At 41.3% G+C, this 16,780-nt stretch overlaps 1 protein-coding gene across 6 annotated transcripts in view; it reads right to left on the bottom strand.

Annotated features, from left to right (window-relative positions):
- The window catches only part of ITGA6 (integrin subunit alpha 6), a 62,961-nt gene extending 47,432 nt beyond the window's left edge, over positions 1 to 15,529 (bottom strand). For 4 of the 6 annotated variants that reach the window (XM_074967594.1, XM_074967595.1, XM_074967596.1 and 1 more), the window contains exon 1: positions 15,216 to 15,528. In XM_074967594.1, the coding sequence (XP_074823695.1) occupies positions 15,216 to 15,379 (164 nt within the window). In that variant the 5' untranslated portion in view covers positions 15,380 to 15,528. Of the gene's footprint in view, positions 1 to 15,215 lie in introns of all 6 variants that reach the window. The other 2 variants (XM_074967591.1, XM_074967592.1) reach the window with 1 other exon arrangement.
- Between the last annotated feature and the right edge of the window lie 1,251 nt (positions 15,530 to 16,780).

The following is a 16,780-nucleotide window of genomic DNA, read 5'->3' as shown; positions in this document are numbered from 1 at the left end:
TCTCTTTCAACTAAGAGCCTCATAAAATAAAAGGCAACACCCATGTACATAATCTACCGTGCTGCTTTTCTGAAGTGTGTACCCAGAAGGGCAGTAATTAGAATGTGGAAAAGGCTGGTTTGCACTGCTTTCCCAAAAGCAATTTGAAAAAGCTTTAGATGTCTAGTTCCTGGGTATATTATATTCTCATGTTCATAGAAAGCTTTATTAGTTATGTTCTGATCACCCAGTCTACACACATTCACTATGAAAATGAACTATTGATTTTTCTCTATTGATTTAACCCCTTACCCAACTCCCCAAATACATTCACAGTTCTGGGTTTTAGAGTCTCTGTGAAGCAAATCTTAGTAGCTGGGAAGATAAATCTCAGTTCTAAAACCATATGCTGTTGGCATTGTCCAGGTGACTCTCTCATTACAGGCTTTGACAGCACTCTTTGGCCAAACATGGGTGAGCGCCCACACTGCTGTCAGACTGTGACTTAGGCCCGGTTTACAGCTAAAACTGAGGTTGACTTAGCTACAGGGGTGTGAAAAATTTCAGCCTTGTGCAGTGTAGTTAGGTTGACTGACCCACTGTAGAAACAACTTGATGGAAGAGTTTTTCCATCAACCTCGCTACTTTTCTCAAAAGGTGTTGATTTACGACAACAGAAACACCCCTTCAGTCCTATAGATGCTACTTCTATGACTTTTCTCAAATATTGGCAGTTTGTGCCCCTTATAATTGTTAACTCTGCAGCAAATAGTCCCTTCTGAATAGCTTATTGGCAACACTATATATAGTTGCCAACATCAAGTCAACATACACACAAGTCAACAACATGACTCCAGTGTTAAAACCATCATGGCCCTCATTTAACTGCAGATTACAGGACAAAAAGGGTTACTATCAAAAATTCAAATAATAAGTTTATAGAGTTTTAATAAGAAAATTCTTCTTTCTACTGCAGTAAAAACTTTTCCTTAAATCCCAAGCCTAATCAGAAAGGAAATGTGCAATTAGATAAGTCCTGCAAGAAGATTTCAGTTTATTCAAATAAACTGAAAACGCAGATAGTCACCTCACTTGGAAGAGGACCAATCTGTTATAATGTTTTATACTAATAGAGACCATAGTTCAAAAGGAGTTGCATGTTTATTCAGAACACCCAAACAGCCTCTTTGGTTTAACTCCATACATACGTACAGAGTAATATCAAGGAGGTAAACTGAAATTCATGAGATATTCATAAAGAGATACAGATCTCCCTCTTTCTCCACATGTGGACTGGACAGGGGAAAACTGCCATATGGTATTATATTTTACGGTGAGTAGGAACGGACAAACTGGATGGAGTTCAAGGTTTTTCAAGGTCTCAGAACAACTTATTTGTTCACAAAACTAACTGAAGATTGAGAGCTTAAGCCTCTGAAGTTAAAATCATTTACACACACACACACACACACACACACACACACACGGTTTTTTCCCATGCTTTTTCCTTTTCAGTCTGATTTAAACAGAACATGAGGCAAACAACGCTGGAGCTCAAGTACAACTTTTGAGACTCTGATATTGTTGTAGACTGAAAGTTAGGCCATATGAGTTCTCCCATTTCTAGTTATTAGAACTCAGTTGGAGCTCAGCTGACAATAGCTAATGTTTCCCTGCTACATGTCGCAGGGAAAAAAAATATGTGAAAAGAAAAAACATTGATTGCTAATCACTGTTCTGGAGACATCACACTCACAATCAACAAAAGTCTCAGTCTCACCAAGTACAATTTGTGCAGATGAAAATGCAACTTAGGCTTATGCAGTTATCCTCTGTGCTCAGAATCCATCCAGTATTATTCTCTGGTATGTATGAAAAAAGGATTTCTTTCTGACAGCTTCAAATGAGTGCATTATGTCACCTTCACCTAGGACCTGGCTCCAATAAATAGAGACTAAGGCTCACACCAAGAAGAAGTTTATAAGTGGGAGAACAGTGAGCAGTTTTCATCATGTTTCACTGTAGAAAGCAAAGGCCAGAGATGCAGCCAGTAGGTTTAATGATTACAAAACTTTAGCACCATGTATGGTAGAACAGGGAAATAAAGTTATAACAGTGGTCCTTTATCAAAAATGGTAAAAAATAAACAGCTATGAACATTGAACCAAGAAAGCTTCAGACATGTCAACAACAGACTTGTGATCAGCAACACCTGGTTGCCTAGTTTGGGTGTGCCCTGAATAAACACGCATTTTCTTTTGAACTTCAACCTGTGCTTATACAAACATCGCTTACTTTGAAGCACACTGCTTTGTAAGCGTGAGGAGACATTCAGAAGCTGCTTTCGGTTTTGTTTTGCTGTGCATTTACAAGATGTACCTTGTGGGCCTGATTTTCAGAAGAATTGACCACCCAAAACTCTGTAGGAGCTCAGCAGTTCTGATAAAAATCAGGCCCCAACTCTTCATCAGCAGTTCAGCTATTTACACAGTTATTGTTCATTTGGCACTCAAGTCCCATGCAGTGTAGAATGTTCTTTAGACTCGAGTCAGCAGATGAAGTTATAGAAAAGATGGTGCATGCTTACTCTGTCTTGGTATATACGGGTATCTCCAAGATTCCTCATTCCCTTGGGAGAAGGATGCACGAGCATAAAGAAGTGTACAAGCATAGCTTAGACAGTGGCGTTGGAACAATTTTTATAGTGGGGATACTGAAAGCCATTGAACAAAACTGTAAACCCTGTATATGATGGAAACCACTTCAAGCCAGGGGTTGCTTCCACACCCCCAGCATCCCTAGTTGCAGCTCCCCTGATCTTAGATGTTGCTGAGGAGCTTATTACTGACTGTAAAATACAGACTGCAGGTTCTGTACAGTATACTAAAACAGGGCTTCTAAGGCGCTTTTCCATGGTGTGTACTACAACCAGAGAGAGCACCTTGTGGAGCGTCTCTCATTCTTGATCCTGGGGACCTCCACCCTTCCCAATCATAATATCCCTATAGAAACTACACCAATTGCTTACATGGGAAAGTAATATTAGGAAAACGTATTTTTAGCTGTGATTTAGCAGTTGGAAACAAGGAAGAGAGCCAACATCATGCACAGAGCCAGCTCTACATGGACCACATCAGCAAAGTGCTTTGTCAACCACAATTTGAGAACCACTGCTTTAAGGTTTTACTAAGATTCCTGAGCGTTGTACAGGAGAGTCTCTTTCCATATATTTTACAACAGAATACTTCTGAGTTGCTCATTAAAATAAAATGGCTCAACTGGACTCTTGTTTGCCAAGCAAGAATACCTGTATGCACCCTCTAAGAAGTACTGGGCACATATTGCTCTCATTTCTTAGATACATGGGGATGTTCCATTTTATCACCAGTACCACACATCCTATGCTAAAGGTGCAGAAGGGCTCTGAGCACAACACACAAGTTACGATACCTGAGGCTCCATTATTTTTAAGTGTTTATAAACTTTATAGGTATGATAAAGGTTAAAGAGAACAGTCATTTAAAAGTAACAGATACAATCCACTAAGATAACGCTTTAAACAAATCTTTCTTTTTTCTAGGCTGGATCCTTATGTGGCTATTTACTGTATAGCAGCTTGCTTGTGTATGTCTGAAACTAATTGCAATTTTTTCATTTCTTAGAAATAAATATATGCATTACTCATGAATTTCCATATCATTTTGTACAACTTGTTTCTTTCAAAATGTCCCAAAGTATATTTGCATCTTAATACCCCAAGTCTTAGCAAGCATACTACCATAAGATGGTAACTTTATAGCAACATATATTTCAGTTAAAAAGTTAAACGCAGTCTGTCCATTTGGTGTGGATCATTTTCGCTTGCTTGTTTTTAGAGTTCATCGACCTACTAGCCGCCTTTCCTTTAGCCTAGTTTTATTCCTTTCCATCTGACCTTCCCAAACCACGTTGTTTCTACCAGTCCTGGGATAAAGATGTTTTCTCCCGTTCCAACTTGATTTTGAAATGTAAAAAAAAAAAAAAAAAAAAGCCACCACACAGTGCCACAGAATGGATTTTAACAACAGTTATTCTACAGCGGATCTGACTATTTCTATGAGCAATTTGCCAGATAACAGTTTTGCAAAGAATGACAGTCACGTTTGGAGTGAAGCTTTGCCTAGTTTAACAAAAAAAAATTGGACTGGCACACACTGTGGCTGAGGAAAGATTTATGCCTATAAAAACACCAGGCATCTAATCAATATACTGATTTGGGAACTGTTGTTTTATTTTGTGAGATGGAGAAACCAGACAGCAATAAATTAGATCTGGAAACCAATCTCCTCTGTAATTAGCCTCACATGGAATACCATTTGTGGGAAGTCAGCCTACCTGCCCTGTTTCTGAATGGCAAGTTATCTGCATTATTTAAAAATCAAGGTTAGTTGTATTTTAAAAACATATGCATTGCATGCAGCATTTTAATCTGCTCAGCTATTTCTATGACAAAAATTTTGTGCAAATCACTTAATCTCACTTTCCCACATTTTCCCTCTCTCTAAAATGAATTAACACCCACTATTGCAACTTGCTTTGAGATCATCAGATGAAAGATTCTATACCGGTTGTTTTTTTAAGACTGTTTATTACCAAAACAGGTTTCTAACAAACTTTAGATAATATGACTTTTTTCCCCACTTTGATAACTCCATTATGCAAATTTACAATGGCTCCAACCTGTTACAAATTCAGTCCATCAAATGAGCCAGATCCAACCAACTTTATCTGAAGCTTCTACTGAAATAGCTATTTAAAACTTAGACTGTTTCTCATTCCTTGCACGCGAGGAAAGAGACTTTTTTCTGCCTGGGCATCATGATTGGAAGAAAGGGGTGAATTAGGGCTTGTATGCATACAAAAACTGTACCACTTACCCTCCCAAGAGTGGGTGCAGATACATCTAAATAAAGGTGTATATAGCTTATTCCTATAGCAAAGGGGGAAAAGCTGTACTGATATAAGGCCACCTTAATATCAATCAATATAACTCCATCCACACTAGTGGTTGCACCTATTTAATTTCAGTACAAAAAAAAATCCCTATTAACCATAATAGTTAAATTGTTTTAAAAAAAAATTAAAGCATGGAAAAGGATTAATTCTTCCTAACAAAAATCTGACATGCAATTGCAACAATGTGGAAATTCCTGCAATCTCCAAGGTTACTGCTCCATACCAGCCACTTTTTTTCACCACCACCAATCTGTGTCTTCATTCCAAGCCCAATTCACTGTTATTCCCTCTGCAGAGACAAGTCTAAAAGCTTCTTCCTCAGCATACTTACGAGAGGGGAACTGAAATTGTGAGCGGAAGATTTCTCTAGATATAAAAAGGAAGTTTTAAGACTCCTGTCTCTAGAATATTAGACCACACAATGCTCTTTCAAATGCTACTGTGCAAATGAAAATCTAAATGGCATGTTTGTCCCAAATTCTGCTCTTTTGAAACAACACCTCACACAGCATTGTGGGCCCTGTTTTATGCACAAGACATGCTTCTGAAGGCACTTTCTTACACCTCTTCATCTTGACACACACATGCTTTCTCTTTCTTCCCCTCTTCACCTGATTGGGTCACAGTTTCACTCTAAAAAGCGATACAAATCTTCGTGTGCCAGTCCATGAGATTAATGCTGCAACTGGTGCTTGGGAAGCTATTTGCCAGCTGACGCTTTCAGGGTTCTGATTCTACACAGAGCCTCAATTCTTAGCTCCAGGAGTCATTTCTGTACAGACTGGAATTGGAGCAACACACACAAATAGCAAGTATGCCACAGCCGACATCACCCCTTCGGTTTCAGTTTTCATTTGAACAATGAGGGCTGGGGGACAGACTCTTCTTCAGTTCTTCCCTCCTCAGACTTTTGCTGGTAACAGTCATGGTCTTCAGATAAACTTTACCCCATCCCACTGACATCTCGCATTCTCAGTCTGGAAGGTACCAGATGTTTTACTTATTATTAAAATGGATGTGTTAAGTATTATGACCCTTTTGGACAAAAGAATGATTCATCAATAGCTTCACTGAAGACACGAGGTTTACAGTTTAAGTAGGCGGCATGATTGTGTTGTATGTGTCTGACTACATGGCAGAGGTCTGCCCATCTGTCTGTGCATGTCTACATCCGCCTAGTCTGGAAGAAAGGAGCAGAACAGCTGTGTTACTGTTCAGCCCTTTCTTTTTCCAATAACTTTTATGCATAGTTCTTGGACTGGATTTAAGTTCAATGATTTTTATAACTCACTACCTTTGCTCAAGGACAGCATGAACGCTTGACAAAAGAATTCTTTTCCTTCTGTCCTCAACCCGTACATTCCAATATTAATTTAAACTGAACAAGGACAACTGCTTTCTCCCTCTTTCCCCAATTGAAGGTCTGCCCTTGTTTGCACTGACTATTTACAATTTTTGTTCTGTTTGCACTGGCCTACCCTCACCTTCAGTCTGGGAGTATGCAAGGTTAGTTTTTAGATCTGATTCCTTTCCTATTTCTGAGACAATACTGTACTCTGATCACATCAGAATTGACTAAGCTAGCCATTTATGATGTTCAGAAGGTTGATTTATATACTGTAATATTATGCAATAAAAACTGTCTTGAATACTGGACTATAATCACAAATTCACCCCTTTCAGAAAGGGTGAGTGCAATAAAAGGGAAGAGTAGGAACTTAAAGCAATTTTGGTAAAAAGAACAAGTTATATTTAGGCTTGGCTGAATTCAATGTTTATCATTTTAACAGCTAAATCTTAAAAATAAATATTGACTTGTTTTGTTATCTGTTTAAAATTCTCCCAGTTGTAGGAAATTGCAGAGGAGGTCAATGACAGTAGACACAGAGATTCAAACATGTACAGCTTTATAACTGTTAAAATACAAATTGTCAGCATCCCGTGTCAAAATATGCAAATTAAATATCCTTAAATCAAACTCAAATTAGTTCTCAAGCGACATTTTTTTTCCACTTTGCCTATCTGTACATTTCACTTACCATCAATGGAAAAATTGTGTGTTGGTTTGGTGTATGCGGTGAAATCGACGTTTATCGACATTCACTAATAAAAATCTAATCCTTCCAAGCCTAGTTATATTATAGAGATGTTCTTGCAAAGGCTGCCACATCCATGTTTTCTGCACACAGTAATATCTCAGCTTGCAGAACACCGTTAAAAGAAAAGGAGTACTTGTGGAACCTTAGAGACTAACAAATTTATTAGAGCATAAGCTTTCGTGAGCTACAGCTCACTTCACCGGATGCTGTTAGTTATTGTTCCAAACACAATGTTATTGTTCCAATCTAATGAGAGACTAATAGAGCTTCCAAGGATTTCTAATGGAGCTGCCCGAGACTTTCTGAAATCAGAAAGATAGAGCCTATCAACCCATACTGCTTCTTAGCTCATCATCGCTGCCATCTGCACATATCCTCTTTTCAAGAGTCAAGGCCAGATTCAACCCCCATATAAGCTACTGAAACTCCATCAAAGAAAATGAAATGGCACGGGCTCACATTAGGACTGTATTTGGCCCTCAGCCTCAACATACTTAAAGATGAAAATCTATTAAACCAAGCAGAGTGATTGGCTGTGCGCATCTTCCAATAGTTAAAAAAAAAGTTTCACAACCTTTAATTGCAGCTGCTGGTCTAACTTGTTTTTGAAAGTTGGAGACTGAATTTGAGGCTATTTATCATCATTATGCACCCTGGGCGAAATCCTACAGTCCTTCCTTAGGCAAAACTCCCCCTGAAGTCAAAGGAACAAAGCAATGAATTGTTCTTTTGTTTGGTCCTAATATTTAACAATGCTGTTTTAAAAGACATTGTGCTAAAGAAATATGTCACCCTGTTCTCTTGCTTAATTAGAGTGGGTACAGTCTGAGGCCTTTGCCTACACTTTTAAAAGTTTTACTGCTTTAACTTTACTCGCACAGTTGAAGCAGCAATATCCCTCCAGTGTAGATGCAGTTTTACCCGCATAAGAGTGTTCATACCTGCACATCTTATTCCAATTCAGCAAAGCAAAATAAGCTATAGATGTATAAAGCACCTTATTCTGATATAACTGCATCTACACTAGGGCTTTTACCAGCATAATTATGTCAGGAAAAAAAAAAATCAAACCCCTTACCAGTAGAACTACATTGTAAAACTTTCTGAGTGTAGTGTAGACTAGGCCTGAGAAACGGACTGCAGGGAATAGCTTCATTGAGATCATGAATGGGTTGCTTATTCCAAGATTCCAATTTTACATTGTTTAAACATTCTCCACTGTAAAATGACAAGTCCTACAATTCATAGTACAGTAGGTGCATGTGTTTGCAGAAATACATTGTTGCAGTGTTATCCTCCTCAATCTTTTGACATAATTCAGCCTCCCTTTTGCCTTGAAGCTCTCAAGATGCTATAGGCTTCAGTGGCTCTCTCAAGTGGACAAAGTTGTGCCAATTAGAGTATCAGTTTTAAAACTAAAAATTAAACTTTTAAACTTAAATATCTAGCGATGTGATTCTAAACCATTTTGGTAATAGCCTTGTGTGAACACTTATTTTTGGTTTAATAATTGCTTGTTTCAATTTAAATTAAACCAGTTCCTGGTCAAGTTAAACTAAACTGAACTAAGCTTGATTTAAACAAACAAAAATAAGAGTGTCCACACAGCCTTTTGTTCCAGGTTAACTATATAACCTTTTTTTTTTTTAAGTCACATCTTTGTAAAACCAGGGCAACTCTTTAGTGTAGATTAGCTCAGAGACCCCACTTGCTCCCAGTTCTCCTCCTACATCTCTGACCACTCTTTCAACCTCTCCTGTAGTGGGTGATGATCCTCCACGTCAATGTCCTTCAGAGTTCTGTCCTTGAACTCCGAAATCTCTCCTCCTCCTCCATCTGTTGTAATAGGAATGGGAGTCATAAGTGACCCCTTTCTCGTGATAGTAGTAACCTTTTTCAACCCATGTCAAGAGACTGGGCCAGGTAATGGGAACGGTGGTAAGAGACTGCTTTCTATGTGTGGCACACTTATTACAGCATATAGTTCCTTATCAACTGTCTCTTGAGATGAGCCACAGCTAACTCAAATGCAGAGGAAAAAAACCTGAGCTCTATCTTTCCTTGCAAAACCTCCCTTTCTCCTCCACTGGTGAAAATTCCATAATTCTCCCTGTCACTTATGCTAACAAACCAAATCGCTTTCAGTTCCCTCCCTTTCTCCCATCACATTGATATCAATGATCTTATCACTTTTCTTTCTGTATCCTCTCCAAAATCTCTTTCTTCTCCATTGCTAACACCAAACCCATTCCCAGGCCGTAATGCTCTCACACCTCAACTTCCACACCCTATTTCTCCTCTCCAGCCTCTCTGACACTCATCTTGCCCCCTCTAATCTGTCTAATCTGCAGCTACAAACTGACCTACTGTCACACAAAGGCGGAAAGGAATCCTCTGGATTAGGTTAGCCAAGTATGGGATGTGAGAGAGAACAGGCGTATGTCTACACTACAAGCACTGCTGCAGTGCTGCAGCTACACCGTGGTAGCATAGACACCACAGCGACAGAATAGGTTTTTCCATCACTGTAGTAAATCCGTCACTTCTAGAGGTAGGTAGGTCAATGGAAGAATTCTTCTATCGACCCAGCGGTGTCTACACTGGGACTTAGATCAGCTTAACTATGTTTCTCAGGGGGGTAGATTTTTCATGCCCCATAGCAACATAGCTAGATTGACTTAAGTTTTATGTGTAGGAGGGGGCACAAGCTTCCAATTGTCCTGGGGGTGCTCAGCCCCAGGCCCTGCCACCACTCCACCAAAACCCCACCCTCGGGCTGCCTCTTCCCGCCCCCGCTCTACCCCCACCCCGCCTCCGCACCCCATCCCTGCTCCTCCCATCACCTTCTGTACACTGTGGAACAGCTGATCGTGGTGGGTGGGTGGGAGGTGCTGGGGGTGTGGGAGAGGTAGCTTGGCTGCTAAGCACCCACTCATTTTTTCCCCACCTGGAGCACCCACAGAGTCGGCATCTATGGGCACAAGGACAGAATCTCAAAGGATCAGAGAAAATGGATCACCCACCAAAGACACTGGAAGAACAGTCAGAGCAGTAGGAGAATCAAGAGAGCACAGAGTCTACTCTAAGGGCAAAATTTTCAAAACCATTGACATGACCAGGGATCTTAAGTCATATGTTCCAAAGTGATATAGGCATGAAGAGCCAGATTAACAAAAGTATTTATGTGCCTAAAGACTAGGGCCTGATTTAAAACTTATTTTGACATAGTTACAGCACTCAGTGTGAAAAATCCATGGACCTACCTACTGTCACTCAACACTGACAGAAAAACCATTTCCATCAGTATAGACTGAGTCTATACTGTTGGGTTACAGCAACCTTCATCTAGGTCCTCAACATCTTGAATCTTGACTTCTGCCATCTCCTCCTGTCTTGCCTTAACAAAATATTATCCCTTTAAATCTATACAAAATACTAATTTCACTGGGGCTACTCATGCACGTAAAGTTACGCACAGACGAAATGCTCATACGATTAGCAGTCTAATTCACAACATTCAGGCTGATATTCTTTCAATCTCTGTGACTTGGCAAAGAACTAAATCAAAAGTAACTCCATGGAGTAAACATGAATTTTGACATTTTACTCTATCTACAAATATCATTATGACCGTACATATAAAGTCCTCGTTTTATAATTATAAATATTTGTTTAAATTATCATTTGACTCTAGGAATATATTATCCATTGCATCCCGTGAATGAGGAAAAGGATGATCAAAAGCAAACGCTGTGCTTTATTAAAGGCAACTGCTGTTAGCCCTTTATCTGAGTTATACTTCTTCAGACTTCTCCAGCCCTCATCCTACTGATGATTTTAACAATTCTCACTGACTCAAACACTACCAGTAGGGAAATGAAAATCATCTATCTATCTTAAAAACCTCATCAGATAAGGGGCAGGAGGAGGAAGAGATTAAGGAAATGTAACAGCGATAACTGTGGTTGCCTTTAATTAAATTTAGTTTGCTTTTATCACCCTCTTCATCATTCACAGGCTGAAATGGGTAATATATTCCTAGATTCAAATGATGGTGTCTGAGCCTTCTTTATTTGCTGCTTGGTTGTTGTTGGGTTGTTTGTGGTTTATTTGTTTTTTGTTGTTTTTTTGTTTTGTTTTGTTTTTTTGCTAAAGATCCAGTTACATGGCATGAGACAAATGTATTCAGTTTTGATTTTATAAGGTTTTTCAGTTTAGAATGAGGGCCCATGCCAAAAGAGGTCATGGCTGCGTATAAAACGATCTTTACAAAAGAGCTGGAAAACATGCTGAAAAGGAGAAATATAGCTGGGGATTCACAGGTATTCCATCATCACTTCCCTCTCACCATAGCCTTATTCTCAGCTGTGACAGTGAAAAGAATCATTTTTAAGCAACATATGGGCTCAATTTCTGTCAACTCCTCTCCCACTGGTTGGCCTACCTCCCTGGAACACCTGGACAGTAGACACAGCTTGTCCTGCCTATAACCAGTCATGTTTGGCATAGCTTCCACTAGGATCAGTACCCAGTAGGCATTCCAAATAGGAATTATGAAAATGAGTGCTATTAATTTTGCAAACATAAGATCAAGTCTGGAAGTTCTCATTTAGAATTTCTCCGTTTTTTTTTTCCAGCACAACCTCCATCATCTTCAATTAGATTTTTGTCTAAGTAAGGGCTGAGTAAAAACAGGTTCAGATTCTGATGTCAGTTACATAATCAGTTACATCAGAAATTGGACCTGAATAAGGAGTTCAGGATTTGACCCATAGACAAAACACTTTTCCTGCCCCAGACAGTTTAAAAAATGTAAAACCTCTGGAAGGCAATATCATCATCATCTTGTAAGGGTTTCTATCTATCCTAATCTGGTCTCCATTACTGTTTGAGCCCCACACAATCTGTCACCTGTTTAGCCTCACAACAGCCCTGTGAGGTAGGGAAGTGCTACATTCTCATTTTAATAGATTTTCTCATGGTCACACAAGAAATCTGCAGCTAAGCAGGAAACAGAACCCAGGCTTCCGGAGTTCCAGGCTAGTACTCTAATCACTGGACCATCCTTCCTTATTCTACTTTTGGGAGAGTCAGATTGAAAGAAAAAAGTGGTCAAAGTGTCTTTACATACCCAAAGTACCTAGCAGCCTTTGAATGTAGCTACTGTAGTTTGGTTTGTCTTTTTAGAATTTTGTTTTTTTCCTTTCCATGAAAGTTTAGATCCAGAAAGCCATGTCAAAGTTGAAAGAATCTATGGGTTTTCTCCATCCACAGATTTGGATTGCTCTCAGGTATGGACAAGGCAATTTCATGCTAATAATCTTTAAGAAGTTTCAGTTAAATTTCAGGTTTCAGAGTAGCAGCCGTGTTAGTCTGTATTCGCAAAAAGGAAAGGAGTACTTGTGGCACCTTAGAGACTAACCAATTTATTTGAGCATAAGCTTTCGTGAGCTACAGCTCACTTCATCGGATGCATTCAGTGGAAAATACAGTGGGGAGATTTATATACATAGAGAACATGAAACAATGTTTATGTATATGAAACAATTTATGTATATAAATCTCCCCACTGTATTTTCCACTGAATGCATCCGATGAAGAGAGCTGTAGCTCACGAAAGCTTATGCTCAAATAAATTTGTTAGTCTCTAAGGTGCCACAAGTACTCCTTTTCTTTTTAGTTAAATTTCACAGACTCAGAGTACCGTGACTGCCTTCCAAAGGATTATTAGTGACCCATGAATGACTGCAATTGTCCCTGCACATTCTGATACACTTACTAGCAGCATTGACAGTACCATGGGGTTCTAATAAACTTAAGATAATTCTTTTATTGAGAAAAAGTAAAATGAGACAAGCTTTCAAGAATCACATGCATAAGCTGTTACATAGGACCATGATGTATGATTCTAAAAGGCAATTTTTTGGGTTTAGATTTTCATTCTTTAGCATTGGAGAAGTTTGTGTCCTCAATAACTATGGAATTCTTATAGCTCTGGATTTAAACCCATGCAACCTCCCTGAAATCAATGAAATTGTATACAGCACAAGTCAGGGCAGAATGTGGCCCTGGAAGTTTTAAGTAAGGTTATCAGGTAACTTTCTTGCTGGCTTCACTTCTTCTCTTATGCACTATGGATTCTCTTTGGACTCCATGCTCTTCTTTTTGAATTAAAATAAAATATTAGTTTTGGTCTTTCATAAATCCTCACATAGTATGATATCTCCCATAGATAACATATACAGTAAAATCTGTAAATGTGTTCAGATTTATAGAGACCAGGTGGGTGAAGTAATATCTTTTATTGGACCAATTTCACACAGGACCAAATACTTCTGCATTCAGTTACTGCCATGGGTCTCCCTGAAGCCATATAAAGGAACATTTTATTTTGCTCCGGGTCTTCCATGAACAAGGCCTTTATTATCATGGTTATGTTGGAAACACCTGATTTATTTGCCCAGCCCTTCCAGAAGGAGCTCACATCTGTAGTGTGAAGCAGGTTCAGTCTTGAACACCAGTGATTCTATTGCAGAAATACACACATATCATCACTTGGATTGCTTTTGATCCAGTCATCATGTAAGTCAGCCAGAACCTAGGAAGATTATTTTAACTCAAAAATTCAATTCACATTTTATCAGAAATAGCCTACTTCATCTCAGGACAATGTCTAGATTAATTCCTACATCAGCAAAGAGAGAGAAAAAGCACAGATCAGCATTTTGTGATTATGCAGCAAGAGTACAGCTCATCAGTACAGTTATAATAAACAGGTTTCAGAGTAGCAGCCGTGGTAGTCTGTATTCACAAAAAGAAAAGGAGTACTTGTGGCACCTTAGAGACTAACCAATTTCTGCACAAATGGGAGCAGATTTAAAAATCGACGGTAAATACTGATGCTGTAAAACTAAAGATTTACTAATATGCATCTGTTTCTTCATTTGCTTCAGTCTGCTTTTCCCTAAGAGGAGTACACTTGCTTTCCTGAGCGCTTCATTCTGATACCACTGCTGCTGGCTTGATTTAAGAACACTGAAGTCCTTTGGGGGGCAAGGTCCTTTTGTTGTCATACGCCCCTTCGGAATTCTTTGTTCACAGTGACCAAGAATGCAAGGTCAGTGAGAGCCTGGTGGAAAACACGTCTCTCTGCAGTATTGCTGTTCCCCCGAAGAAACCTCTTTAGTTTTAAATCATTATGACATGAAAAAAAGTGTGAGGTTTTCAACTAGACATTTATGACGGAGCTCGCCCTTGACTGCTGCACGAGTGCACACCAGTACAGAGATTTTGGTTTGCCCCTTGGCTTTTAAACAATCAAGCTCAGCTCAGACATTTTGAGTTAAACCAATGCGAATATACAGTAGGTCCTGTCGGCGGCCACACGGTTTCCCCTGCTCTGAAAAGCATCTGGTGTCCTCATCTACACAACTTTTCCTAACAGGTGGTTGTTCCGCCCTTGGAAAAAAAAAAAGTCTCTTTTCCGTGCCCTGCAGTCAGAAGCCCGTGCAAGTCCGCACCCAAAGAGCCGCACGCACCTTGCGGAGAACTCGTAACACGCACAACACGCGGAGTCCCGTCCCTCCCGCAGCGGCGCCGCCAGCTACCCAAACCCCAACCAGTGCTGCTGCCCGGGCGCGCCCCAGCTGCATTAGTAACCGCTGGCTTCGGCCGGGCCGAGGCAGCGGCCAACACACCCCTGAAACCGAGCGCCCAGGAAGGAAGGAGAACGGGAGGGAGGGGACACGCTGCAGCGCCGCTAACCCGCGCCCACCTGCAGGGCTCGCCTGTGAAACACACACCCCGGCCCGCGCCCAGCCCGCAGCTCCACACAGCTCAGCCCGGGAGCAGGCGGCGCAGTCTGAAACCTGCCCGGTCGCCCCGGACAGATGCCAGGGTCCCCCGCCCGCCCCAGGGACCCCCCCCAGGCGGCGGAGAGCGGCTCCCGGCCGGGGCTGGGCGCAGCCAGCAGCGGCAGCGGGCCAGGGCTCGGCAGCCTGGCGGCGCCCTTGGCTCCTTTCTTCCCGCTGGTCCAGGAGCCTGCCGGGGAGGGGCAGGGGGCCCCGCGCCGCGCTCCAGCGGGAAAGTTTCTGTGCGGAGGGGAAGGGGGAAGTTCCCGGGGGCGGGGAGGGGGGCACTTACAGCCTCTTGTCCTGCGGCTGCAGCTGCCAGTGCATGGCCAGGGAGAAGCCGAACAGGCTGCCCGGCTCCCCTTTCCGCAGGATCACATTGTCGGTGTCCAGGTTGAAGGCGGAGGCGAGGCAGGGGAAGAGGGACAGGTAGAGGAGCGTCTTCCCGGGGGCCATCTGCTCTCACGGCTCCGGCCGGGGACCGAGGGGGGAGCGAAGACCTGCTCCTGCGCTGTGCCCTTCACCAGACTGCGGCTGGCGCTCCCCAGCCGCTCCCCTCGCTGCCACACGCTGAATGAGCCCGTTGTTCTCCTGAGACTCCCAGGCTTTGCACTAAGTGACGAAGAGAGGCGAGCCCCGCCTCCTCAGCCACGCCGGGCCCCGGCCCTGCAGCCCTCAGCCTCTCCTAGCCCTGCCCTGCCTTTCTGTCCCTGCCAACCCCCCAGCCCCCGAACAGCACCACGAGGCTCTTCCAGCCCGGTTACTGCTATAAGTAACCTCTGCAACCGTCCAGGATTTAGAGCCTATCCCAGCCAATGTTTATCTGTATTGGGTCTTTTAGTCCCTGTTGCAAAGCACACACACACCCAAACTCTACATATACCGAAGTCTTCTCTAAACTGTCTTCAGGGCACTGTAGCCTCAAACTTCCATAATAGCTGAAGAGATCCGAGATTACCTTACTCCTAATCTATCATTGTTAATAAATAGTCTGTCATTTTATCTCATGCAAATCACATTGCAAAACAGCTGCAGGGATGTTTTGTAATGTACATACCATCCTGGAAGGGTAAAGAGTGTCAGCGGTGATTCTTACTTTGTTTACGGTTGACTTCTGTTACTGCATCCTGCATTCATTTTCTTTTCCTAACGTACAGTTTTTAAAAACCCTACAAAAATCAGTAACGGCATAGGACAGTAGTATGTATTCTTGGCCGTTAGTATGTATTCTCTGAAAAGCAGGGGCAGGCCAAGTTTTAGCTACAAAGACCAAACAGCCGTGAATCAGGAGTGATGATGCCTATGCTTCCATAGCATGGGTTTTTCTAGGTCTTTCATCAAAATGCAAGTATCCTTGTGATCCAAATGTTCTTACAACATGATGACGGCTTGTGATTAGAATCTACTGGATCTGAAGCTGACATGTTCAGTTTAGTCAAGTCAGTTCTGTACATGACTGGTTTGAATTGGCTTGTATTTTTTCTCCTAAACCTTTTGCCAAACCCCTATGACAACACTGCTGTGGTGGAATTATTTTGGGTGCTAGTGTATGAACAATTGAGTCTGCTTGAAATGCCATTCAGGCAGATTTTTAAAAATATATTTCACCAAGGTCCTCATAATATAGTTACATATTTTCTTATGGTTATTGATACTACAAATATTTTTTTGAAGAGAAAAGAAATCCATCTGCTACTGTTATGAAGCCCCCCCCCTCTTCCAAAAATGTGCTTCTGTAGCCTGGAAACCAAAACACATACTTTGGCGGGGAAGGGGGTATTTAAATACTCTTATACTGGATCCAGAAAATAGTTTGGACAATGCTGATATGTTACATTTATTGGACCCCTCTTGCCA

Source organism: Natator depressus, chromosome 11 (assembly GCF_965152275.1).
Source record: "Natator depressus isolate rNatDep1 chromosome 11, rNatDep2.hap1, whole genome shotgun sequence".
Taxonomy (NCBI): domain Eukaryota; kingdom Metazoa; phylum Chordata; order Testudines; family Cheloniidae; genus Natator; species Natator depressus.
This window is presented reverse-complemented; position numbering and strand designations above follow the sequence as displayed.